Source organism: Loxodonta africana, chromosome 18 (assembly GCF_030014295.1).
Source record: "Loxodonta africana isolate mLoxAfr1 chromosome 18, mLoxAfr1.hap2, whole genome shotgun sequence".
Taxonomy (NCBI): Eukaryota; Metazoa; Chordata; class Mammalia; order Proboscidea; family Elephantidae; genus Loxodonta; species Loxodonta africana.
In genome coordinates, this window is record NC_087359.1 from 60828820 (window position 1) to 60852992 (window position 24173).

General features: G+C 55.3%; 2 protein-coding genes across 4 annotated transcripts; one reads left to right on the plus strand and one right to left on the minus strand.

Annotated features, from left to right (window-relative positions):
- The first annotated feature begins 117 nt into the window (after positions 1 to 117).
- On the plus strand, positions 118 to 16465 carry ANKRD13B (ankyrin repeat domain 13B). Its single transcript, XM_010596469.2, has 15 exons — positions 118 to 231; positions 10027 to 10162; positions 10285 to 10409; positions 10495 to 10540; positions 11190 to 11333; positions 11425 to 11614; positions 11694 to 11760; positions 13405 to 13486; positions 14295 to 14359; positions 14571 to 14701; positions 14816 to 14973; positions 15127 to 15279; positions 15422 to 15585; positions 15662 to 15735; positions 16170 to 16465. The coding sequence occupies exons 1-15, from the start codon at positions 118 to 120 to the stop codon at positions 16405 to 16407; spliced, it is 1887 nt and encodes a 628-aa protein (XP_010594771.2). The 3' UTR covers positions 16408 to 16465.
- Positions 16466 to 18611: 2146 nt separating this feature from the next.
- CORO6 (coronin 6) lies at positions 18612 to 24130 on the minus strand. Of its 3 annotated transcripts, none has more exons than XM_003416756.4 (10): positions 23933 to 24130; positions 22503 to 22625; positions 21927 to 22056; positions 21654 to 21835; positions 20399 to 20518; positions 19864 to 19968; positions 19602 to 19747; positions 19190 to 19247; positions 18855 to 19085; positions 18612 to 18759 (listed from the first exon to the last, which is right to left on the minus strand). In XM_003416756.4, the coding sequence occupies exons 1-10, from the start codon at positions 24128 to 24130 to the stop codon at positions 18637 to 18639; spliced, it is 1416 nt and encodes a 471-aa protein (XP_003416804.1). In that variant the 3' UTR covers positions 18612 to 18636. The 3 variants fall into 3 exon arrangements, with proteins under 3 accessions (XP_003416804.1, XP_064127562.1, XP_023412005.1); XM_064271492.1 differs by lacking the exon at positions 20399 to 20518 and adding an exon at positions 20964 to 21083; XM_023556237.2 differs by lacking the exons at positions 20399 to 20518; positions 21654 to 21835; positions 21927 to 22056; positions 22503 to 22625; positions 23933 to 24130 and adding an exon at positions 20131 to 20263.
- Between the last annotated feature and the right edge of the window lie 43 nt (positions 24131 to 24173).

The window sequence follows — 24173 nt, forward strand, 5'->3', positions numbered from 1 at the left end:
AGCCGCAGCCCTGCGAGCAAGCAGCGCCGGCCCCCCGCCCCGCGGCCCCGGGCCCCGGCTCCGGCGCCGTCCCTCCTCCCGGGCCGGGCGCCGCGGCCCCGGCATGAGGAGCGGGCGATGATCCCCGCCAACGCCTCCGCCAGAAAGGGGCCCGAGGGCAAGTACCCGCTGCACTACCTCGTGTGGTACAACCGCTACCGCGAGCTGGAGAAGGAGGTCCGCGCCGGCCAGGTGAGAGCGCCGTCGGGGCGCTGCGGAGACCCCGCGGCCGGGCACGCCCGCCCGGCGTGAGGAGGGGGCGCGGCGCGGGCTGTCCCGCCTCACCGACGAGTTTGCAGCGCTTCTTTGTTCGCAGCCGCGGCTTTTGTGTTTGTTGACCGGAGAGGGTGATGGGAGCGGGCGGGGGCCGGGACGGGCGGTCCCCACGTGGTCCGGACCCTCTCAGATTGGGGTGGGGAACACTGTCCCCACCGCCTCCGGGGCGGTGAGAGCTGCGGGGAGGGGCTGCCGGGTCGGTCTGTGCTCCATGTGGTGAGAGAGAGTCTGCCTCACTCAGCCAGGCAGGGACACCTCCTGCATGTGTATGCGAAGGTGGGAAAGGCCTGGGTGGGGAGAGGGTCACAGGTCAAGGATCAGGGAATAGGCTGTGACACTCCCAGGCATCCCAGCTCCACCCAATGCCCCCTACCCTCGTGGTGACCGCTTTCTCTGTTTCCTTGAGACTGGGCAGAGCCCCTGGGTCCCTCCAGACGCCAGCACTGGCTCAGGAATGGGGAGTAAAGAGAGACCCTCTTGGGGTGGCTGTGCAGGGCCTTGTCCAGGTGCTGAAAGACGCTCTCCTCCCCTGTGGTGCTGGGGCCTGGCTTCTAGGCTCTGAGGAAGCTGGGGCGCACTGGCCACAGGATTTGAGGTTCTGGACACATTTGGCCTTCTAGTTCCTGCTAGTCAGTGAGAATCTGAGTGGGTCAGCCAGCTTTGGGTTGGGCCGTGGTTTCCAAAAAGACAGAAAGGGTGGGGTCTCCTGACCATTCTTCAGGGCCACGGCAGGCATAGGTCGCTGACAATCCCCAACTCTGCCCTTGGCACTCAGGCCAAGTGGGTAAGCCCTTGTGGCTTGGACAGCTCACCCCTCAGAATGAGGAGCAGGAGCAGCCTGCCCTGGGTTGTCTCAGTTGGGACCACCAGATATGGCCCCAGTGTGAGGCCCTGGGGCCATGGGCTGGGGGTGGTTTGCCCAGTTGTCCTCCTTGGGAGTACACCTTCTGAGGGCCACTTCCTGAGTCACAGGAAGTTCGTAGAGAAGCTGTCCACTTCTCAAGAGAGGAGTAGGGGGTGGAGAGCAGGACATCACCAGACAGTGATTGAGATGAGGGTCAGGGTGTGTCTCTGAGGTTCACCGCTGAGCCCCCAGGCCATAGTAGTCCCAGTAAATGTTGGGGTGACTTGAGCCTCTAGATGGCCTGGGGGTCCACTTCCTTTCTACCTCTGCTTACCCAAGGACCCTCCAAGTTGCTTCTCAGACCATTTCTTTGTTTATCCATCATAAAGGAAGTGGTTTGCAGCCCTAGGAGGGTTGGTTAAGGGTACTAGACCCTGTGGAAACAAAATGAACAAAGCACAGCCCCTGCCCTTAAGGAAACCCCACACTGGTGTGGGAACATGAAGGCACAGTGTGATATGCAGAGTGCTAAGACACAGACAGTGCAGGAGGGTCTCTTCTTGGCTCTTCTCTGCTTTTCTCCCCTGAGGGGCACACCTCTGACAGAGGTTACAGCTGGAGGGATTTAAGTTTGACTTGAAGGAACTTCCTAATGGTCCAAGGATTGTAAAGTAGAAGGCTTGCAACTGAATCTCCAGAAAGTCTCAGTCTCACTCTCTTGCCTGAGGGGTGGGTGGACCTTTTCCTGCAAAAAAAAAAAAAAAAAAATTTTTTTCCCCTGCAAAGACTAGCTAGATAAAAGTAAACCAAAACCAAACCCAGTGCTGTTGAGTCTATTCCAACTCATAGCGACCCTGTAGGACAGAGTAGAACTGCCCCATAGAGTTTCCAAGGAACACCTGGTGGATTCGAACTGCCGACCCCCTTTGGTTAGAAAAGTAAAAGGTCCTGGAAAAGACTCTCACCCAGGCCTCTCTGGTTGATGGTCCTGAGGTCAGCGGCCATTTTGCTGGGGTGAGGTTGAGGCGGAAAGAACTGAAGTCTGCTGCAGGTAGGAACGGTTTGGGCTCACTGAGTGTGCCCCTCATCTACCCCCAGACTGATACAGAAACCAGGCACCAGGTTCACCACTGTCCCCACCCTCCTGACCCCTCCCCTCCTTTTGCCCTGATGAGTTAGTATCTCCTTGAAATGGACACGACTTGCTCTCAATCCAGGCCAGAAGTAATACAGGCCACTGGTTCAGGTTGACTCTTGCCCGGACAGAAAAGTCAGGTCAGCTCTATCCTTCCCTCTGGGAAACCCAAGAAGGGCAGAATCTGGGTGAGAGAGGCCCCTGCCTATACCCCAACTCCAGGGCAGACCCCAAGTGATGCTTGCATCCAAATGTGCCTCGGGACATCAGGCCCCCTGGGAGAGCTGAGGGTGCTCAACCCGGGTGTTCCCTAAAGGGAATGGGCCTGAGGCAACTGTCTAACATCATAATGGAAGTCCCCATAACCCCCTGACATCCTAGCTAGGGGTCCCTGGCCCCTGGTGCTCTTGGCACCAGCCATCACCAAAACCAGCCAGTCTTCCCTCAAACATATGGCAGCTGGGGTTCTCTGGTCTCCACTTGGCATAGCTGCCTCTTCTTCACTCCAAGAAAGCCCAGCAGAGGCCCTCCTGTGGGCAGGCTTGGCAGCCCCTGCCAAGGAGAGGGGTAATGTGGAAGGCTTCAGAACATGTTTTGCTCAGCCCCTTGATAGCTCTTTTGGGTGCTGGAAGCCAGGAGTTGCGGACAGGTAGTAGGTGCTTGGCGGGTGCTTGTTTGGTGAAGGGAAGGGCACCTGGGGCACCACAATGGTTGCTGGGTGCCTTGCTTCCTACCATGCAATTCAGGCCCCCGCCAAGTTAGGAGGGGCAGAGGATTGTAGGCCAGTGGGTGTGCCAGGTCCCCCTTGCCTGGTGCAGCCCTGAGGTTGGCATAGCCAGCTGGGCACAGCCCTGGTTCTAGAGTCACGAGCCCTGGTGCTCCCTGGGGGGCAGGGCCAGGCAGCACAGCTCCCTGTGGGAGGGCACACGTGTCGGGTGGGCTGAGGGGAGCAGGAGTATTTCCCTGGCAACAGAACTCTGGAGGGGGCCAGAAGAGGCCTTTAGCCTGGGCTGTGGTCCTAGGGAAACTCTTTCTTCCTTAGGCCGCCTCCTCTGTGGTCCTCCTTTCTGCTCTCCTCTCTTCATTCTTCTGACCTAGAAGCAGCCGAGATTGGGTTGTGAGGCCCCTGGACACCCAGACAGTGCCTGCTCTACAGAGGCTACAGATGACATCTAGGACCTTGGGGAGCACCCGTGACCCAAAGTGGGCAGTCCTAGATGTAAGGCATCACCACAGCCTAGTAAATTGGGAAGCTCGGGAGAGGGAGCCATAAACCCTAGAAACCAAAAATCAATTTGCCCTGTGATGAGGGGGAGGGGCTGCGTGGGGCAGGATGGAAGGGGTGGAGGGAGAGTCAGCAGGGCGCTGCCTCCACCCCCCATGGCCTCCTACTCACCTGCGGAAGCACCGGGCCTCCCTCGCCCTCGCCCTCGAGTGAGCTCAGGCATACCTGTTCTTACACCCCATGTTAGGTGGGAGAGCTGAGAAGTAATGACCATACCAGGCCTCAGGACTGGGGAAAAGAGAGGGCAGAGAAAGGAGCTGAAGGCTGAGCAGGCACGGGCCCGGGCTCTGGGTCCCTCACCCCTCTCCTTCAGCACCCATGTTTAGTCTGCACATTTGGTGTGTCTTTTTAGGATCTCACTTGACAAAAGGATTCTGCTAATGCTAAACACGTTAGAAAAATACCCTGCTAGTGCATATGGGTGTGAAGGTGTGCATGTGCAAATATACTGTTGGTGAACATGCGTGTTACACACAAGGAGATTCCTGCAGAGCCAGAGGGCAGGTGGGTACCCATGTGCTTGTACACGTAGAGGCACACGTGTACTGTGTAAGTGGAGGCAGGAGTATGGCACCTATGCATGCATGTGTGTCCCTGAGTGGAGGCAGGGAGACTCTTTGCCCAGGGAACCTCACCTCCTAAGCTCCAGAAACTACCAGTTTTTGACTTTAGCTGAGGCCTGCTGGGTTGCGGAGTTTCCATTCTCTTGATCCCTTCCAGGCTGATTGTAGGGAGGGCTGGGTGTTGGGTTTCACAGGAAACCTTTTCATTCCAGCAATTAAATAGCTGTAAGCCTTTGCTGGGGAGATTAATGAATTCTCCCACCTGGGCCCAGGGCAAGACGCCACCTGTGCTTCAGGCCCTATCTGGGCTGGCCTGGGGAGCTTTTAGGGCTTCTTTATGGCTGGGCATCTGTGAGGTCCACACTGGCCCTGCAAAACAGCGGTGTCCTGGGGAGGCTGTTGGGGCGAGCTCCTGAGGAGTGACGATGAGGTGGGGCAGCCTCTCTCCAGAGCCTGGAAGTGAGGCCCCTGGCAGGGGGGAGGCAGGCAGCATCTGGATCCCTGGGGCCAGGTGGGTTGTCATGCCAGCTCCCTGGGGCCTTGTTATCATCGGCAGCAGCATCTGGGGCAGGGCAGGTGGGAGTCTCAGATGGCTCAGCTGAGCCTTGGAGGCCCCACAGGAAGGCCTCCTCCTGGCTTCCGCAGCCAGTGCAGGATCCTCTGCTCCTCCAAGCCCAGGGCTCAGGGCCTCGCCTAGGTTGTGGGCTGAGGGGCCCAGCCCAACCTGTGATAGGCAAAAGGTAAATGGTGCTCCCCCTCCTGTGGGAAGCTGGTGTAGAGGAGCAGCAGAGGGGCCTGTTCACAGTTCACACCTCCAAGCCACAGCCTCTGGGGGAGGTGGTTCCCGAGAGGGTCAGGGGCACTTTTTTTTTTGAGGATCCTAGTATATCTAAAAATTCAGAAATGTAATTGAGGGTTATGAAGATTATATAAATCATTTAAAATGTTTTATTTTTGACAAAAGAGTTCATACTCAGGCCTTAAAATATTTAACTGTTGCTCCCTGGTGGTATAGCAGTTAAGAGCTGTGGCTGCTAACCAAAAGGTCAGGAGTTTGAATCCACCAGCTGCTCCTCAGAAACGCTATGGGGCAGTTCTACTCTGTCCTATAGGGTTGCTGTGAGTCGGAATTGGTTTCTGGTTGAGAAGTATTTATAATGAAAAACAGCATCTCTTTCTACCTCTCCCACCTCATCTCATTCCCCAGAGGTGACCGCTTCGAACTCTTTGAGCTGTTTCCTCATTTATTCACGTCTTTAATTATAAATAATATGTGCCAGTTTCTTGGTTTATCACTTCTATTCTTTACTGCGTTTCCTTCCCCCTGTCCTTTTAATACGGTCATTTATTCAGTCCCTGGGTGGCACAAACAACTAAACACTCAGCTAATAACTAAAGGTCGGTAGTTTGGATCTACCCAGAGGCACCTCAGAAGAAAGGCCTGGTGATCTGCTTCTGAAAGATCCAGCCGTTGAAAACACCATGGAGCACAGTCCTTCTCTGACACGCACGGGAGTCTCCATGAGTCAGAACTGACTTGGTGGCGACGAGTTTGGTTTTTTGTTATTGATTGACCAAGAGTCTATTGAGTACTAATTATGTGTCAGGTACTAGTCTCTGAGGTGTGATATAACAGTGAATAAAACAGACAGGGGCCCTGCCTTTGTGGAGCTTACATTCTAGGTGAAGGCAGAAGGTGGGAAAAAAAACAAGTGAGTCAGTGTTGGGGGAAAACTAAAGCAGGGTAAGGGGCAATGGATAGATAGATAACAACTGTTATTTAACAGTTGTCAGGGCAGCCTTTCTAAGGAGGTGATATTTGGGCAGGGACCTGAACAAAGAGAGGGCGAGAGCTTTGTGGCTACCTAGGGTATTCAGAAGAAGGTCATTCAGGGAAGGCTGGTGTGCAGGTGTGGGGTTGTGCAGAAGAGGAAGGAGAGTAAATCAGTTTAGAGAGAAGTCCTGGATCTCTGGATTCTAGTGTAAACATGATGGGAAGTCATTTGGAAGCTTTTGGGCTAAAGAGTGTCAGAACCTGAGTAACATTTCACAGGATAACTCTAGCTGCTGTGTGGCCATGTGGAGAATAGATCTGAGAAGCAAAGAGCAGAATGAAGAGATCAGTGAGGAGACTACTAAGCCTCCAGGTGAGAGATGGGGTGGCAAAGACCAGGAAGAAGGTGAAGAAAACTGATAGAACTTTGGGTGTATTTTGAAGATAGAACTTGCACACACTCGTGTGTGTAGGTGTGTGTTTGAGTGGAGTTAGGGAGGCTGTCTGCCCAGGGAAGCCCAGCCCCTGAGCTCCAGAAACACCAGTTTTTTATTCCAGCTGAGGCCTGCTGGGATGAAGAGTTTCCATTCTCTTGATCCCTTCTACTCTGGCTTTGGTGGGGAGGACAAGAAGAGAAATAAACACAGCACCAAAGTTGTTGTTTTTGTTTTCTAATTTGAAATCTGAGTGAATGGAGGTACCATTACTATGAGGGGAAAGCTGGGGCAGGTGCAGCTGTCCAGGAATGGCTGGAGTCAAGAAAGCAAGGGAGAGAATAGGAGAAGTCATGGGAGATCAGGGCGTTCCATTTTGTTGCACGAATTCAATTTCATAATTTTCTGAAGATGCAAATTACTATTTTGCCCCAAAAGATTTCTTCTGTTCCCTGCACTGATTGTGTTTTCTTCTGGATTTTTAATATCTATTTGTATGTCTTGGTCTCTCTTTCACGTGGGAGGCTTCCCTCAAATGTCTAGTCACTGTTGGTGCATATTTAACAATAGGGCATGGAGCTTACTGATGCATGGATTCTGCTATGAGATGATTTAATGTCAGGCTGGCCTGTTCATTGTAGGACCCTGCAAAGTCTGTATCCAGAGGTCTTTGGTGCCTTTAGTTTCTCCGGTCTCCTGCCAGGTAGGTATATGATGGTGTGTGTGGGCTGGCTGCCAGTGTTTCAGGAGCAGAGCCAGGGAAAGGGACTGGCGTTTCACTGTCATTTTGTAGGCATTCACTCAAGTCCCCAGTTTTCAGCCCCATGACCTCATTCTCTGCCCTGGCCAATATCTCTGAGTCTAGTGCATTTCAGGCTCAGTTTCTGCAGAGAATAAACCTATAGTGTCCTGTGGTAGGGGAGGGGTATGTCTCCTAGCTTTACAAGGTTGAGGAGGAGACAAAGGGGAGGGTCTGACTTTTAACCAGTCCCCCTATATTCATCCCTGTCCCTCACCCTCACCTCTGCCATTCCCACTGCCTGCAGACCCTACACTTTCCAAAGTACTGGGGTAGGGTGAGGGCAATCTTGCTACTGGCTGGGGTTTCCCTCTATGAATGCTTAGCTTCTAGCTTCCTAAGTCAGTGGTGATGCCACTTTCCATGTTCTAAAAATGTGTTGACATCTTTTCTCCTTATTCTTGTGGGTTTTAAATATTTTACTGACATTTTTATAGTTGCCCACAAATTTACCATTTCTGGTACTCCATTCTCTTGTATAGCTCTGAGTTTCCATCTGGTACCATTTTCTTTCCACTTGACGAACTTTCTTTAATATTTCTTGCATGTCTTCTGGTGACAAATTATCTTAGGTTTGTTTGTCTGAGAAAGTATTTTCCCTTAATTTTTGAAGGATATTTTCACGGGATGTAGAATTCTGGGTTAACAAGTTTTTTTTTTTTCTGTCTCCCCAGCGCTTTAAAAATGTGATTCCATTGTCCTCTGGCTTGCATAGTTTCTGATGAGAAGTATGTAGTATCCTATGTTTGTTCTTTATATAGTGTGTGTCTCTACCTATTTCTAAGATTTTTTTTTTATCACTGGTTTTCAGCATTTGATTATGATGTGAATTTGTGTTTATCCTGCTCGGAGTTCATTAAGTTTCTTGGGTCTTTGGGTTTATAGTTTTTATCAAACTTGGAAAATTTTGGCCATTATTTCTTTAAATTTGTCCCTACCCCACTCCTCTCCAAGTACACATGTGTTAGAATGCTTGATAATATCTTACAGGTCACTGAAACTCTATTAATCTCTTTCAGTCCTTTTCCCCCCTCTGTGCTTCAGTTTGGAAAGTTGTATTGCTATGTCATCTAGCTCAGTGAATTTTAAAATTTTGTAGTGTCTAGTCTGCTCTTAGTCCCATCCAATGATTTTTTTCATTTCAGATACTAGTTATCGCTAGAAGTTCTATTTGGCTCTTTTGTATATCTTCCACTTCTCTTCTCACGAGCATCTTGTGCATTTTTTGAAAACTCTTGAACATATTGATCTAATTCCATCATTTTATAATTTCTATTAAATTATTTTTCTCTCTGTCTTATAGGGTCGCTATGAGTCAGAATCGACTCGACAGCAGTGGGTGGGGTGGTTTTATGGGTTATATTTCCTTACTTCTTCAAGTGTCTAGTAATGTTTAATTGGATGTCAGGCATTGCAAATTATAATATAATCATAACATCTGGATTTTGTTGTCTTCCTTTAAAGTGTGTTAGGCTTTGTTTTGGAAGATTAGTTGAGTTACTGGAAAACCAGTTTGATTACATTGAGGCTTATTTTTAATTTTTGTTAAGATGGGTATAGGTGAGCTTTTTTTCCAGGGATAGTTTAGCCCTATTACTAAGGCAGAATCCTCATGGGATCTCTATTAAATACCCTGCATGATCAGCAAAGGCTCTTCACTTTAGCCAGTTGGAGCTCAAATGTCTCCCTGCCCTGGGTGACCTCTGGGAATTGATCAGCCTGTAGCTCCTTTTTGCATAGCCTTGTGGAGTTTCACCCTACACATGCAAAGCTTACTATTCAGCAAAGATTCCAAGGGATCCCTGTCAGAATTTTGCACCTCTTTTTGGCATAGCTCACTCCTCTCTGGAACTCTTCCTGCAACTTCTAGCCACCTGAGCTTCCTTGAATTCCTGTCCCTCAGTGAGGCCACCATGCTCTGCTGGGGATTTCCCTCCCTGAATTACAGGCTGGAATGTTCCTCCGGGCAGGAATTCAGGGCAATCATTGGGGTCATCTTGTTTGTTTCCCTTCTTTGAGGGATCAGTCCTGGACTACCTGTTACCAGTTGTCTGAAAACAATTATTTTTTTACATTTTGAAGTAATAGTTTTCTTGTTTATGGTGGGAGGATAATTTCTGTTATTCCATCATGGTTGGAAGTGGAAGCATTTCATTGACATTTTAATCAGGTTTTGGAAAGGAGAAGAGGAGTTACAGGCATGTGGTCAGTTCACTGTATTTAACTAGATATCTTAGACTCCTGAAATATATTTAAATATTTAAGTTCAACAAACATATATGCTTTTATCATACAACAAAAATCTCATGCAATGTAACCGTACTGTTCACAAAATAATAATAGGATTTATACAAAATGTTAATGCATAGTGCACCACAAACACAGGACATGGATTTGATATTGTATCATGAATATGTTCTTTCGTTCCTAACAGGTATTACTACAATTATTTGTTAAGCTTCAGTGATAACGTCAATGATGTAAATTTGTGGCCCTTCCTAATTGTGTGGCATGGGATCCCCTAGGGTAGGTTCTGGCCCAAACACCCTCCTTGGCCGACAGCATCTCTGCACCACTCTTCAGCTCTAAGCTAACTCTTCACAGGCAAGCCCACTTGGCCTTGGGGGAGAAAACTTGGTCAGGGACCTAGGTGGAGGTGGACAGGAGGGGAGAAAGGCCCTCCTTCTCCCAGAGTTACATTCTGCCCTGTCCTCCAAGTTCCCTTCTGTTCACCTGACCTCAGCTCATCATGTCAGCTTTTTCCATTGCCTTTCTGTGCAGTAAGTCAGGAGGGGGTTGCTGCCTGCTTAGGGGTTGTTGGGCTCAGGTGAGCTGCCTCAGAAGTGACTAGGGCTACATTTTCAACTCTGTCTCCAGGTGGACATCGAGCAGCTGGATCCCCGTGGTCGGACCCCCCTGCACCTGGCCACCACACTGGGGCACCTCGAGTGTGCCCGTGTGCTCCTGGCACACGGTGCAGATGTGGGCAGGGAGAATCGCAGCGGCTGGACAGGTGGGCACCCTTGCTCACCCAAGCTCCACAGTCAGATCTCCCCAGCATGTTCTCGCCTCTGGTTGGTTGAAGGGAGCCCTAGGCAGGCTCCAGCCCTGTGACGTTGCTTCCCTCGCCCCCAGTGCTTCAGGAGGCTGTAAGTACCCGGGACTTGGAGCTGGTGCAGCTGGTGCTGCGATACCGAGACTACCAGCGGGTCGTGAAGCGGCTGGCGGGCATCCCTGTGCTCCTGGAGAAACTGCGGAAGGTGGGGCCTAGCCTCTTAGCTTCCCCATCATTGCTCGAGCCCCATTTCTAACACAAGTTTAGTCACTCTACTTTTTATTCACCAGGCCCAGGACTTCTACGTGGAGATGAAATGGGAGTTCACTAGCTGGGGTAAGAGGGGCTGAAGGGGTCCCTCTCTGGGCACTTCCCACCTGAGGGCTTTTGCATTTGCTACTCCCTGTTTGGAGCATTCTTCCCATAGCTCCTTGCATAGCTCCTTCTCATCTTTTAGTCCTCAGCTCAAATGTCATCTCCTCAGCTAAGCCTCTCCAGACTGCCCCAGATACGCACCTGATTCCATTATTATTTCCTTCACTCTGTAACAGCTTGCTTATTTATTTGTTACCTGTCATCCCTTGCTAGAAGGTAAACTCCAAGAGGGCAGGGATTCTCCCTTGTTCAATATTTTATTTCCAGTGATTGGAATAGTGCCTGGCATAGAGTAGGTAGGTGTTCAATAAATAGTTGTTGAAAGAATGAATGAAAGATTGAGTGAATGAATTAACAAATGGTAGATATTAGGGACTCAGTGGTGACTGAGACCTCCCTGTCCCTCCAGCCTCAGCTTGCTCACATCTGAGTGAGTGGGGTCTACATTGGTGTGTGTGTGTGTGTGTCTCTTGGGTGAGGGCCTGCCCTCTTACCAGTTCTCTCACCCTTTCCTGGCCACACCACTGACCCTAACCCCCACGCCCTCAGCTGGCCCAGGCTGGGTGGGCCAGGTAAATCGAAGCCACCTCTGACCTCCACTTCCATCCAGTGCCCTTGGTGTCCAAGATCTGCCCTAGTGACACCTACAAAGTGTGGAAGAGTGGGCAGAACCTACGGGTAGACACCACACTCCTGGGCTTTGACCACATGACGTGGCAGCGAGGGAACCGCAGCTTTGTCTTCAGGGGCCAAGGTCAGCCAGCCGGGAGGAGGGGCAGGGTGGGAAGGGGGATGGGAGACAACCCCTCACCGCCTCTGACCCCGTGCTGTCCTGTGGCTGGCAGACACAAGCGCTGTGGTCATGGAGATTGACCACGACCGCCGCGTGGTATACACAGAGACACTGGCACTGGCCGGGCAGGACCGTGAGCTGCTGCTGGCTGCTGCCCAGCCCACTGAGGAGCAGGTGCTGAGCCGACTCACCGCGCCTGTTGTTACCACACAGCTTGATACCAAGAACATCTCCTTTGAGAGGTGAGTGGACACGCCCTCGGACAGCCTGGAGTCAGCCTGGTGGGATGCTTGCGTCACCTAGGCCACGCTTTTTCCTCAGGAACAAGACTGGCATCCTGGGCTGGCGCAGTGAGAAGACTGAGATGGTGAATGGGTACGAAGCCAAGGTGAGGAGGCCACAGCCCCTGGGTGCCAGACCCAGGCACACTCTTGCCTACAGCAAGGTGAGAGATCTTTCCACCGACACGAAGGTGCAGAGGCAATGCAGTATGGAGAGAAGGGCACTAGACTGAGAGTCAGCTGATGAGGATAAAACCAAAAAACCCAGCCCAGTGCCGTCGAGTTGATTCTGACTCATAGCAACCGTATAGGACAGAGTAGAACTGCCCATAGAGTTTCCAAGGAGGACCTGGCGGATTCAAACTGCCGACCCTTTGGTTAGCAGCCATAGCACTTAACCACTACGCCACCAGGGTTTCCGCTGATGAGGATAGCCAGCATTTATTAAGCACTTACTGTGTTCATGTTCAAAGCACTGTTCTGACATTTTTACACACACGTATATTTTATGTATGTGCACATGCATGTATACATGTACACGTATATACTGACGTGTGTATATGCACATATGTGTACACATACATACACATATACACATGTGTATATACTTATTTGGAGCTCTGGTGGTGCAGTGGTTAAGAGTTCGTCTGCTAACGAAAAGGTCAGCAGTTTGAATCCACCAGCTGCTCCTTGGAAACCCTCTGGGGCAGTTCTGCTCTGTACTGTAGGGTCACTATGAGTTGGAATCAACTTGACGGCAGTGGGTTTTGTACTTATTCTGATTTAGTTCTCATAACAACCCTTTGAGGTAGGTACTATTATTCCTATTTTACAGATGTTTATTGAGCCTTTTCGACAATATCTTATTTAATCTTCACAGCAACTCTATGAAGTAGGGATTATTGGGCCATTTTATGATAAGGAAATGGAGGCTTGGAGTGGTTAAATGACATGTGCCAGGTTCCACAGAAAGTGGCAGAGCTGGGGTACAGGGGTTAGGAAGGTTGTGTCTGTCACTCCGGGACCCCTGCATCGCCCAGTACATGGGGACTGTGACGAACGAAGGAAATAACCAATGTGTAAGGTTCTGTACATACTTCTTCCTCTTGGAAGCCTTCCCTGGTTCCCTGGGCTGGGGTAAGGACTCTGCTTTTTGTTCCCACAGCCCTGTGCTACCCCCATCAGAGCACTTGTTACGCCACATAACTGTCCTTTTTCTTGTCTGTCTCTCCAACTAGATTGTCAGCTTCAAGGGGGCAGGGATCGTGTCTGGTGTTTTCGCCACTGTATCCCTAATGTCCACCCCAAAGCCTGGCACATAAACCAAAACCAAATCAAAACCAAACCATTGCCATTGAGTTGATTCCAACTCATAGCAACCCTGTAGGACAGAGCAGAACTGCCCCATAGGGTTTCCAAGGCTGTAATCTTTACAGAAGCAGACTGCCACATCTTTCTCCTGCGGAACAGCTGGTGGGTTTGAACTGCCAACATTTCAGTTAGCACCTGAGCACTTAACTACTGCATCACCAGGACTTCTGCCTGGCACGTAAAGGCTCCTCAAAAAAAAAAAAAAAGTTGTTGAATGAATAAATAAATAAATGAGTTCATATATTTATTTGCCCAGTGGCCTGAAGCCTGGACCAAATAGCCCCTCCAGGACCCCTCTTCCACGTAGGGAGTATTCAGAAAGCCCCTGGGGGCAGGGAATAGCAGAGCCATCTCTGAGCCCCTTTTCCATCTACCCCCAGGTGTATGGGGCATCTAACGTGGAGCTCATCACCCGGACACGGACAGAGCATCTTTCAGAACAGCACAAGGGCAAGGTCAAAGGTGATGGGGCAGGGGCAGGTGAGGGGAGGTGTTGTAGGAGTGAAGGAACCAGTTCCTTCAGCATCTCCCTCTGTCATCCTAGCAAGAGCCAGGATAGTCTATTCATGGGCAGTAAATAGATTTCAACTCAACTGCCAAGCCCTAATGATTGGCAATGGCTGCTAACCCCTAGAGTACTAAGAAGATCCTAAGGGAACATCTGGGCTCAGTGGGAAAGAATGCTGCAATTGATTACTAATGTCTGCACTGGGTTAGGAAGGGGAGAGAATTGGCACGTATGCCATTTATTGCCCATTCTAATCTAGGGAGACATCTCCTAGGCAGAAAGTCAGGGGAGCCTGCCACTGATTCTCTGTGCCTGTTGACTCCACACCTGGTTTTTTTAGACACCACTTACCCTGTCTGAAGTGGAAAGACATAATTCCTATCTCACGGGGAACAAAATGAAGTTATCAATATGGAAGTGCCTGAAGGAAAACACACATAGATACATGCATACCCCACAACTGCTCACCAAAGGCAGATATTGTACCATCTAGTGTTACCAGCCTGGAGAGTAGTACTTCTGGGAGTTTCTCCTGAGCCCTAGGCCTACTTTTCTTCCAGCTGTGCTTGCAGTGGTTCTGCCCCCTGCCCCTGGAGCCCTCAGTCACCTTCATATGAAGGTGCCTGGGTATGTGGTATGGGCAAGCAGTCTCCCCACCCCAAGAATCAGCCTCCTCCTTGGTCTTGGGTGAAGTCCCTTCCGATGAGGTGCCCAAGTGTGTGTGGGACTGTGGTATCCTCTGATCTGCCGTGTTTCTTGTAGGTTGTAAGACACCTCTGCAGTCCTTCCTGGGAATTGCTGAACAGCACGGGGGCCCCAAAAATGGGGTGAGTGCGTACCAGGGGTGGCCCTGCGTAGAGGGGTGTGGATGTGGCTCAGGAGGAGGCCTGGGAGGCATCCGGCTTAGCATGGCCTATGTGGACCTCCTTTCACAGTGCCCAAGGCAGGGGGGACAGATCGGGGGCCCTGTGATACCAAATGGCTAACCTGGCATCAGAGACTGAGAAGGGCTCATGGGCCCCTCCCCATGTGGTACAGACCCTGGTCACTCAGACTCTGAGCCAAGCCAACCCCACTGCCATCACCGCAGAAGAATACTTCAACCCCAGCTTTGAGCTTGGCAACCGTGACATGGGCCGCCCCATGGAACTGACCACCAAGACACAGAAGTGAGGCCCCTGCTGGTGCTGGGTAGGGGTGGGCAGGGCAGGATTTCCAGGAGGTCCTGGGAGGCTATGGCTTCCTGCAATGTCCCTCACCCCTTGGGATCTTGCGGGGGGTAGGTTCAAGGCCAAGCTGTGGCTGTGTGAGGAGCATCCCCTGTCCCTGTGTGAGCAGGTGGCCCCCATCATTGACCTCATGGCTGTCAGCAATGCGCTTTTCGCCAAGCTCCGGGACTTTATCACCCTGCGCCTGCCTCCTGGCTTCCCCGTCAAGATTGGTGAGACCCGCGCTCTCCAATTTCCCCTCGGGCCCTGGTGGAGGGTGGGATTTAGATGAGGTAAGAGTGGGGGGGGGGCTGGGCAGGGGTGTGAGGGGAGGGCTAAGGTGTGAGGGGCTGGGCAGTGGCGCCTGATGCTTCCCTCATCCCTAGAAATCCCGATCTTCCATATCCTCAATGCCCGCATCACCTTCGGAAACCTCAATGGTTGCGACGAGCCGGTGCCATCTGTGCGAGGCAGTCCCAGCAGTGAAACCCCTTCCCCAGGCAGCGACTCCTCCAGTGTCAGCAGCTCCAGTTCTACGAGTGAGACCCTGTACTCTTCTCTGAGTCTGCCCTCACTTCCCCTCGCTACCAAGCCCTTGCCCTGCCCCTTGGGTGCTGTTCCGATGTTGGTGGGACCGTGTGGAGTGGGCTCAGCCTCTGACCCCCAGCCCCGTACCCACAGCCTCCTGCCGCGGCTGCGAGATCTCCCCGGCATTGTTTGAGGCCCCACGAGGCTACAGCGTGCTGGGCGGCCAGCGGGAGGCGGTGGCCCGAGACGACGACGACGACCTGCTGCAGTTCGCCATCCAGCAGAGCCTGCTTGAGGCGGGCAGCGAGTATGACCAGGTACGGTGCAAGACTGCAGCGGGCCCCCAGGGCTGCAGCGCCACCACGCTAACTGGCTTCCGCCGCCTCCCTTCAGGTCACCATCTGGGAGGCGCTAACCAACAGCAAGCCAGGCACCCACCCTATGTCCTACGGTCGACGGCAGGACAGGTCAGTGCCCGGCAGGCCGGAGAGGGTTTGGGGACGCCTTTCTCCCACCCACCGCCACACACGCCCTCTCGCTCTCACACTCTTGGCCCAGAGGAACTAGTGCTCTTACCAGGGACCCTACTGGTATCAGGATGGCTTCTACAACACCCTTTCCTGGCTCGGGGGTGTGTGGGTAGTGTTCCAGCGGCGGGGACGGAGCAGGGTCCAGGCTTTACCGCCTTCAGACCCACACCCAGCAGGACGTCATGCTCTGGGCGGGCTTTGTACGGGGTGGGATCTGCCATCAGCGGAAACTCGGGAGGTGACAGGGAACTCATCATCATCCAGTGGACGGTGGCCTGGTCAGCTCTGTCCTCGGGCCTCCATGCCGCCTCCGGGACCTGCCTACAGGAAGGTGCGCCCTTCAGCCCCTGACATATGTTCACGGTCCTCAGGAGCGCCCCGCCCACCCCGCAGCGCCAGCCCGCCCCCCCGGCGGCCCCTGCGTCGGTCCCCAGCCCTCGGCCGAGCCCCGGCCCAGGCCCTGGCAGCCCCGTGTTCCGGAGCTACGACGAACAGCTGCGCTGGGCCATGGAACTGTCGGCGCGGGAGCAGGAGGAGCGGCGGCGGCGCGCACGCCAGGAGGAGGAGGAGCTGGAGCGGATCCTGCGGCTCTCACTGACTGAGCAGTAGCGCCCCCTGCCGGGTCCCTCGGCCACGCCACGCGGGACCCGCCCCAGACCCAGAGAAAGAAACCCCCGGCCCGCCCCTTGGCGAGCAGGGGCTGGAGACTGGAGTCACCGCCTCGGAGCGCAGGAGCGCAGCAGCGCAGCAGGCACGAGACGGGCGGGGTTCCGCACCGGGAGCGTTTCCGGACCAGGGCCCTGGAGGCAGCTGGCACGGCCCAGGCTCCCTGCTTTGCTGTATCCTGACCTCCCTTCACTCCCTCCCTCCCCCTGGGCTCAGACCTGTCTGAGGACAGAGCCAGTCATTCCAGAGGGAGAGAAGAATCCTTAGAGGAGCAGTGTCTCCATCCCTTGCTCCTTCTGACCGGCCCTTTTTTCTGCTCACTGACCCCACTCCAGGACACTGCCCTTGAAGCCTTTGCATCTCCGCTCTTCACCCCTGGGGGATAACTGAGCTCCTCGAGTGCTGTGTCTCTGCTTTGTCCCAGACACAAAACAGCACGCCAAGGGTCCAGGCCCTCCCCTACCCCAGCATTTCAGCGTCAAGTGCACTTAGCGGGGTGCCCGGCTCCCCTACCCCCACATCCCTCCTGGGTCTCAGGGTGGTTCCAGCCTCTCCTTGGGCAGCCAGAAGTTGGAGTCCCCATTTCCAAGACATGTTTTTGTGATCAGGAAGGGTGTCCAAGGTGGCCCTCTTACCGGGGCAAAACCTGGCTCCCCTGTAGTGTCTTGGAGAGTAGGGGCATATTGGACTGGGGGGGGCAGGCATAGACCGTACATTGGACTGGACACAGAGGGTTGCCCCGGGCCCTGGCACCACCATCCACCCCTTCCCACCAGCTGCTGCTAGCCCTATGTGGTTGTGCGTCCCACTTGCCTCCCACCCAGGGGCTGACTCTAAAACCCTTTATCCAATGGTGCTAACCCCCGGCTCTCCTTTGCCCCACCCCGCCCAACTAGAGAAGCACAGACCCCGCCAGGGGCAGGGGCACACGGCACACCCTTGTCCTGGTCTTGGACTGGCCTTCCGGCTCAGCCACTGAGGCTCAGAAGGGACACAGAAAGGGGACAGAAGAAAAAAGCAACAAACTCCCTCTCATTCCTTTCCTTGATGCCAGGGGCACCAGACTGATTCTGAGGCACAAATAAAAGAGGCTTCAAACCCAAGGCTTTTAACAATTGGCTTTACTGAGGAGGAACGCCCTCCGTGCAGGGTCCTTCTGAACCTCATTGTGGGGAGTGCTCTGGGGAAAGAGGCTGTTTGTTGGGTCCTGAGCTCAGGATTGCATTTGTCAGGGTCCCCAGGAGCCTGGGGGTAGCATTTGAAGAGGCTGAGGTTCTTGCTCTCCTTACCCCTACACATGCAGGAGGCACAGACGGAGCACTTGGCCAAGTATTTCATTCAGTACGTCTTGTTTTCCTTACAAAGTCAAGGCCACTGCAGAGAGCTGGGGGCAGTTTGTGTGTGTGTGTGTGTGGTGGGGGGAGGTGAACTTTCTCATGACAGTTGTCCTGTAAGTTATCCCGCGAAGGGTGCTGTGAAGAAGCCGCCCTCTCCCCTGACCGTGGGACGAAGGAAGAGAGAGGGTCCTTGACCATAGACGGCTGGATGTAGCCAATGGGTTCCGGCTCGGACGCTAAAGGGTTATGTATCTGCAAAACTGGGGGTAACGCCCGTCCGGCTTACCATCAGCGTGGCGGAATCAGGTGGGCTGATGAGAGGCAGAAGCGCTGTAGTTTCCCCAGGCAGCCCGGGGAGACCCGTCGAATCGCCACCCCTTCGAGGAGATCAAGCCCAAGCTCCTCAATATTCCCAAGCATCGCGTTAATACTAAGCACTCCCCTGCCGTGGGCGGGGGACAGAGGGGAACACGCTTCGCCGCGCAGCACCGTTGCTGAGGTCGTCTCCCTCCGCCCCGGCCTCCCGAGGCCAGCTCCGGCGGAATCTCGGACAAGGCGCGCAGCTCCGCCCACGCCGGACAGACGCAGGTCTGCGTGCCGTTCCGCGTGTCCAGGACTCCCGCGAGGGGCGGAGTTCCCGTCCAGCCCCGCCTCCGAGCCAGCCCAGGGAGGCGGGGCCCGGAGTGCCGGATCAAAGCCCGGGGCGGGGCGGGGCCGAGCCGGGGCAGGGCGGGGCCGAGCCGAGTCGGGGCGGGGCCGAGTCTTGTGCCCCGCCCCGCCCCGCCCCGCCCCCGCCCCCGCCCCCTTGGCTGCGAGCTTCGCTCAGCTTGCCGCGCTAGTCCGTGCCGTCCACCAGCTCGCACAGCATGTTTTCCAAAGCCGTGATGCGCTGCTCCTGGGCCTGCACCTGCTCGCGAAGGGCCTTGATCTCCTGCAGCAGCGTCTCCAGAGTGTGCTGCTGCGGGGGCGCGGAGGACAGAAGAGGCGAAGTAGGGCAAGGGGCGGTAGGGAGACCCGTAGACTGGGCTTGGGTGGGGCGGGGCCGGATCTCACCGACAGCGGGGCATCGCTGGCTGACTGGCTGCGGCTGGGGCCCGAGGGAGGGCGGACGTCCAGGATGTTGCGCTTGGTGACCCGGAGCTCGCGGTGCTTGGGGGGCACGTAGCCGTCCCTCAGCGAGATAAGCACTGGCTCGGCGTCCTGGCCCGACATCCACTCGTCCGCTTCTAGGGCTGGCTCTGGGCCTGGCGTATCTGGATATAGGTCGTCCTGGAACAGGTCTGACTGCGGGGATGGGGGGACAGACAGACACTTGTCAACGAGCGCCGGGTCTGCTGCTCTCCCTGTCGTCTCGGGGTCCTGCACCAACCTCTCTCCTGTCCCCTCACCTTGCGGGGCACAGTCATGATGATGGGTTCACACTTCCTTTCGTGCAGCTTGTAGAACCTGTAAAAGATTAGGGTTCGGTACTCTCACAGGATCCTCCCTCCCACCCCCTTAATTTCTCCTGCCTGGAACCAAGGGTTTGGAGGCCAACGCTGAGCGCCTACCATGCGCATTGCACTTTGTGAACACTTTATCGGTCCAGCGGTCCACCACCTCTGATGGGGGTGTTTGTTTATCATCATTTTACAGATGAGGAAACTGTATGTCAAGATAGCTCTGGGGCTGGCACCGGAAACAGGCCTGTTAGACACCCCTCCCCCCCGCAACCCCACTCTTTCCCAAAGAATTAAACTATTGGGGAAGCACCCGTGGCTAAGACCCATGGGTGTGGGGGACAGAGGCAGGCGTGCTGACCGGGCGATCTCGCACTTGCTGACGTCCAGACCCCGCTTGGGCATGAAACCCATGCCTCGCTGCGGCTCCTTGCTGCTGAACGTGTTCAGGTAGTGCACGAAAGGAGGCTCGTCGGTAATCTCAAAGTACCGAATGCTGCTGTCGCCCTGCAAAGGCAGTCAGCTCAGAGGGGCGCCCGGGCGGGGCCCTCCCTCTCTCCACATCTCGGTCCTGCCCCCTGTTCTCCCAGCCTGTGCCTGCTTCCCCGCCGGCCCGCGAGCACCTTGCCACACAGGTAAACGATGCTGGAGTCGGGATCGTAGAACGGCAGTAAGACCCCGTTGCTTGTGTCCATCTCTTGCAGTGCCACTGGCTCTTCAAAGTGGTTCTGCCCAAGCACAAGAGGCGTGACCAGCCCTGCCCCTCCCTAACGTGCCACTTCGGGACTCCCTGAAGCCATTTTACGCTTTCTGACGCCCCAAACCCCATGGATCGGATCACCGGAGCTGCAGGCCCCACTCCTGGGCATATACCTCTCCCTCCCCTGCACACATATGTCCCCTGGGTCGCCGCATGCAGTCACAGCAAACCACCCCCAGGGACTCGGCATCACCAGGTGGGGGGGCCAGCAGGGGCTACTTCAGGCGACCTAGCAAAACTAGGCAGAACGGTGGATGAGGGGATGGTCGGCGCTGCACAGGGGCCAGCAGCCCCCAACCCTGTCCAGATGGGCATGCCCTGCGGATGGGGGGGCGCCTGGCCTTTCTCCCGTGATGCCAGTCCCCGGGGCACACACCCCAAGCCTCCAGCTGCGTTACCGGGTCCCACAGACCCAGCTCTCGCTGGCTCATGCGGGTGAAGCCCGTGGTGAAGATGTGACCCTGACGCGTGAAGACGGCCCGCATTGGCCTCATCCCCTCGTGGGCCGCAAACCTCTCCTGGTGGGAGGGGGAAGATAGGGAGGGGCGTCACCCACATTCCTGCCTTGGGGAGCTTGGAGAGAGGGCTGAGCAACCACCTTGCTGACTTGGATATATGTGTGTGCTGTGGGGGAGTGGGACGGGGGAAGGTTTACGGAAAGACAGAGAGGGGCCTAAGTACTCAACTTCTTGGGGGGCCATGGCTGGCCCCATGCCTGGAGAGCGTCTGGCCCCAGAGAGAGCACGTGTCTCCCAGCAGATCCCGAGCCCATAAGCGCCCTCAAAGGCTGATCCCTAGTGCAGGGGATGTCTGCCGGCTCCCCAGGGTGGCAGCGAGGCTTTTCCCGGGCGGGAGCTCCCCACTCCGCTTCGGCCCTCTTGGGCGCGGGCCACGTCCCGGGAAGGCGCTCCAGGCTGACCCAGCGAAGGAGGGAGCGAGCGCGCCCCGCGCGGCCTGGCCTACCGGGTCCCAGAGCGCGAGTTGCCGCTCACTCATCCTGCTGAAGCCGGTGCTGAGCAGCTTCCCGTCTGCGGTGAAGACGGCCCGCAGCGGGCGGGCGCCCTCGTGAGGCCGGGCTCGCTCCTGCTCGCGGGGTTAGTGGGTTAGAGCGCCCGCCAGCCCGGCCCGCCCAGCCGCGCTCAGCGCGAGTGCACCTCGCAGACATGCACACGTGCCGCTCACCCCAGGTTAGACTGAGTGAAGTGGGTGCCGTTGCCCTCCCAAGGGCACCCGGTTGGGATGAGCACTGCGACAGGGTTGCCTCCACCCCCCTCCCAAGGGCCCGCCCGCGAGCCAGTGCCAGGCCCCGGACCCTGGAAGATGGCGTTGGGCGCCGTCTGAGATGAGAGGGAGGTTTCATTGTAGGTTCTAGTGGGAGGATGGAATTTGCAGCGTCTCCTCTCAATCTCCCCCTCCTATGGGCTTCTTAGATGCAGAGGAGGGGAGGGAATAGGGGCGGGGCCGAGAATTCCGGGCTGGGGACTGACGTAGAGAGCAAGAGTAGTGATTGCAGACGTTGGGGAAGGTGGGCAGGTCTCTGGGATGGGCTAGGGGAAGGGAGAGGTGGACACGGGGGCTCAGGGGGTTGTGGGTACAGGGGCTGACAGCTAGGGCAGAGGCTGTGCCTGGAGGACAACCAGGCCAGGCACTCACCGCCACCACCTGGCCTTTGCGGGGGTCGATAATGCGCAGGGTCTTGTCCTTGCAGGTGGTGGCAAGCAGGCTACCGTTGCTGTTCCAGCACACGCTGTGGATGACGTCAGGGTGCATGTCGTCCAGGCTCAGCAGCACCTCCCCGGTGCCCACATTCCAGATGATGATCAAATTGTCACCGCCTGCCCAGAGTGGCCAGGCATTGTCACCTGGACCCTGTCACCACCGCCCCCCCAGACCTAGGTAGGGACCCTTCCTCCCTGGGCCGTCAACCTGCGCTGAGCAGGACATTCCGGGCAGTGGGGTGCCAGGTGATGATGCCCACACGCTTGGAGTGGCCCTCCAGTGTGATGATGGGCTCTGTGATGTTGCGCACAGGAGTATAGTCCGGAATCTGCCACACCTGGGTAGGAGGAAAGGCATAAGGTGCGTGAGGTGAGGAGCTGATTCCGCTCCCCCCCCCCCCACACCTACCCTCAACCCTGTGGTTCCCTCTGGTGGTAAGGGTCAAATACAGAACAAGATATGGTGGTGCCTGCCAGGGGCAGAGGCAGCTCGGAGCCAGGAGGGGGCAGTGCCAGCTCTCCAGAGACCTCTCCATTCACCCCAGCAGGGAGACTCCAGAGCACTGGCCCCTGCTCTTCAGGCCCCAAGCTGGCCATGAGGCTATAATTATCCTAAGCAGTGCATCCTGGGAGGGGGTGGGCATGTAGCTAAAAATAGCCTGGGAGCTGGGCAGGGCAGGGCCCTAGGACCAAGCACCTCCCTTACCACCTTCCCCAGCACAGGTGAGGCAGCCCTTCCTGCTTCCCCTGCCCCACTGCCCAGCAGTGTCCACCTGGTTCCTACCATGATGGTGGTGTCGTCTGAGGCACTGGCGATGACGTTGTCATTGTGTGGGCACCAGTCGATGTCCAGCACAGGAGCAGTGTGCCCAGTGACCAGCGGGTAATTCTTATCCACTCGCCCTGTCTGGAGGGGTCAGAGAGGAAAATGCAGGGCCACCTTCCTGGGTGTTTTTTGGGGGTGGGCAGAGGATCTGTTTGCATTCCAATTTTCTATTGTCTATTTTGTCTTTACAGACACCTCCAATTCCCTCCAGCCCATTTGCATTTCACTGAAGGCAGAGCTGAAGTCCTTTTATATTAGGGAATCAAAGAGAGGTAAAACCACTTGCCCAAGGACACACAGCATGATACTGGTACAGTCAAGACTTGAACTCTCAGCCCAGTGCTCTTCCAAAGACTTGGAGGAGGCTGTTCCTGAGCCTGTTCCCCTAAGTGACAAGTCTACCAGAGGCCCCAGGTGAAGGAGGTCAAGGTGCGGTAACAGTGCAGCACCCAACAGCCCTTTCCTAGCCACTCTTGGCAGATCTCTCCCTTGTCACTGGCTTCACCTTGGAACCAAAAACACCAGGCATCCTGGTGCCTGCTATCCCCAAACCCGAGCTGGGGGCCCATCTATTTTTGGTCCTCAAAGGCTGCTTGTGGGGGCTCAGAGCCCTCTGCAGAAGCTGGCATCAGCCCAGACCAGACGGGAGGGAGAGGGGCGGAGATGTGGCACTGGAATGCCAGGACTAGGGGAGGAGGCAGCTCTAGCTGAAATTTGAGCCTCGGGGATGGTGTTCCTGGAGGGTGTCTGCATTGTCCCTGGGTGAGTCACCGGCTATTGTCAGGCCTCTTCATGACCCTGCCACCTGTGGGGCCTCCCCTAACAAGGTGTAAGGGCCAGAATCCAGGTCAAGGTCATGCCTTAGGATGGCCATCCTGGGGTGGACATGGCCACAGGGCTTGAGGTTATTGCCTGGTCCCCATCCCTAGGATAGGACATGTGTCTCCCTGCCCTTCGCTCTCATTCTACCTCACTGCAAGAACCTGAGTGGGGAGGTGGCCAGGGACTCTTGGGAGGGGCCTAACTCTGTCCTCAATGTGCTGCTCTGGGGCGTGAGTTTAATCAAATGGTCCCAGCGGCCTGGGGAGGAGGATCCCCACACCAAGAACAAGAAGGAGTACAACATTAGGAGAGACTGGAACAGAACCCGGCCAGGCCCTGGCTCTGCTCTACCACCCGACTCTCCTCTTTCCTGGTTCCTGGTGAGAACATGATGTTGCACAAAGTGGGAGGTTGGGCTGGGAAGTAGGCGTAAGTCTCCATAATGCTGCGACTGAGGGAGCCTCCCCACATGAACTGTCCCCCTGACTGAAAAATGGAGTTCAGGGTATGTCAACACAGGTTGCTGTCAGAAATCCCCAGGGGTCCCAGCCAATGTCTTCCCTCACCTTGGCCAGAGTCAGGACGATGAAGGCACCCCCGCCTCCAGCCTCCACAATAATGGCCAGGAATTTGGGGTTGACGGCACAGAAAGAGCTGTCCCATGTGACCTTGGACACACGGATGTCCTCGTAGGTCTGGTCAGCCTTTGCCGCCTGCCCAAACACATGGCGGAACTTGCTCTGCCGAACCACACGCCGGCTCATGGCTGGGGGCAGAGGCGAGGATCTCAGTGCCCAGGAACACGGT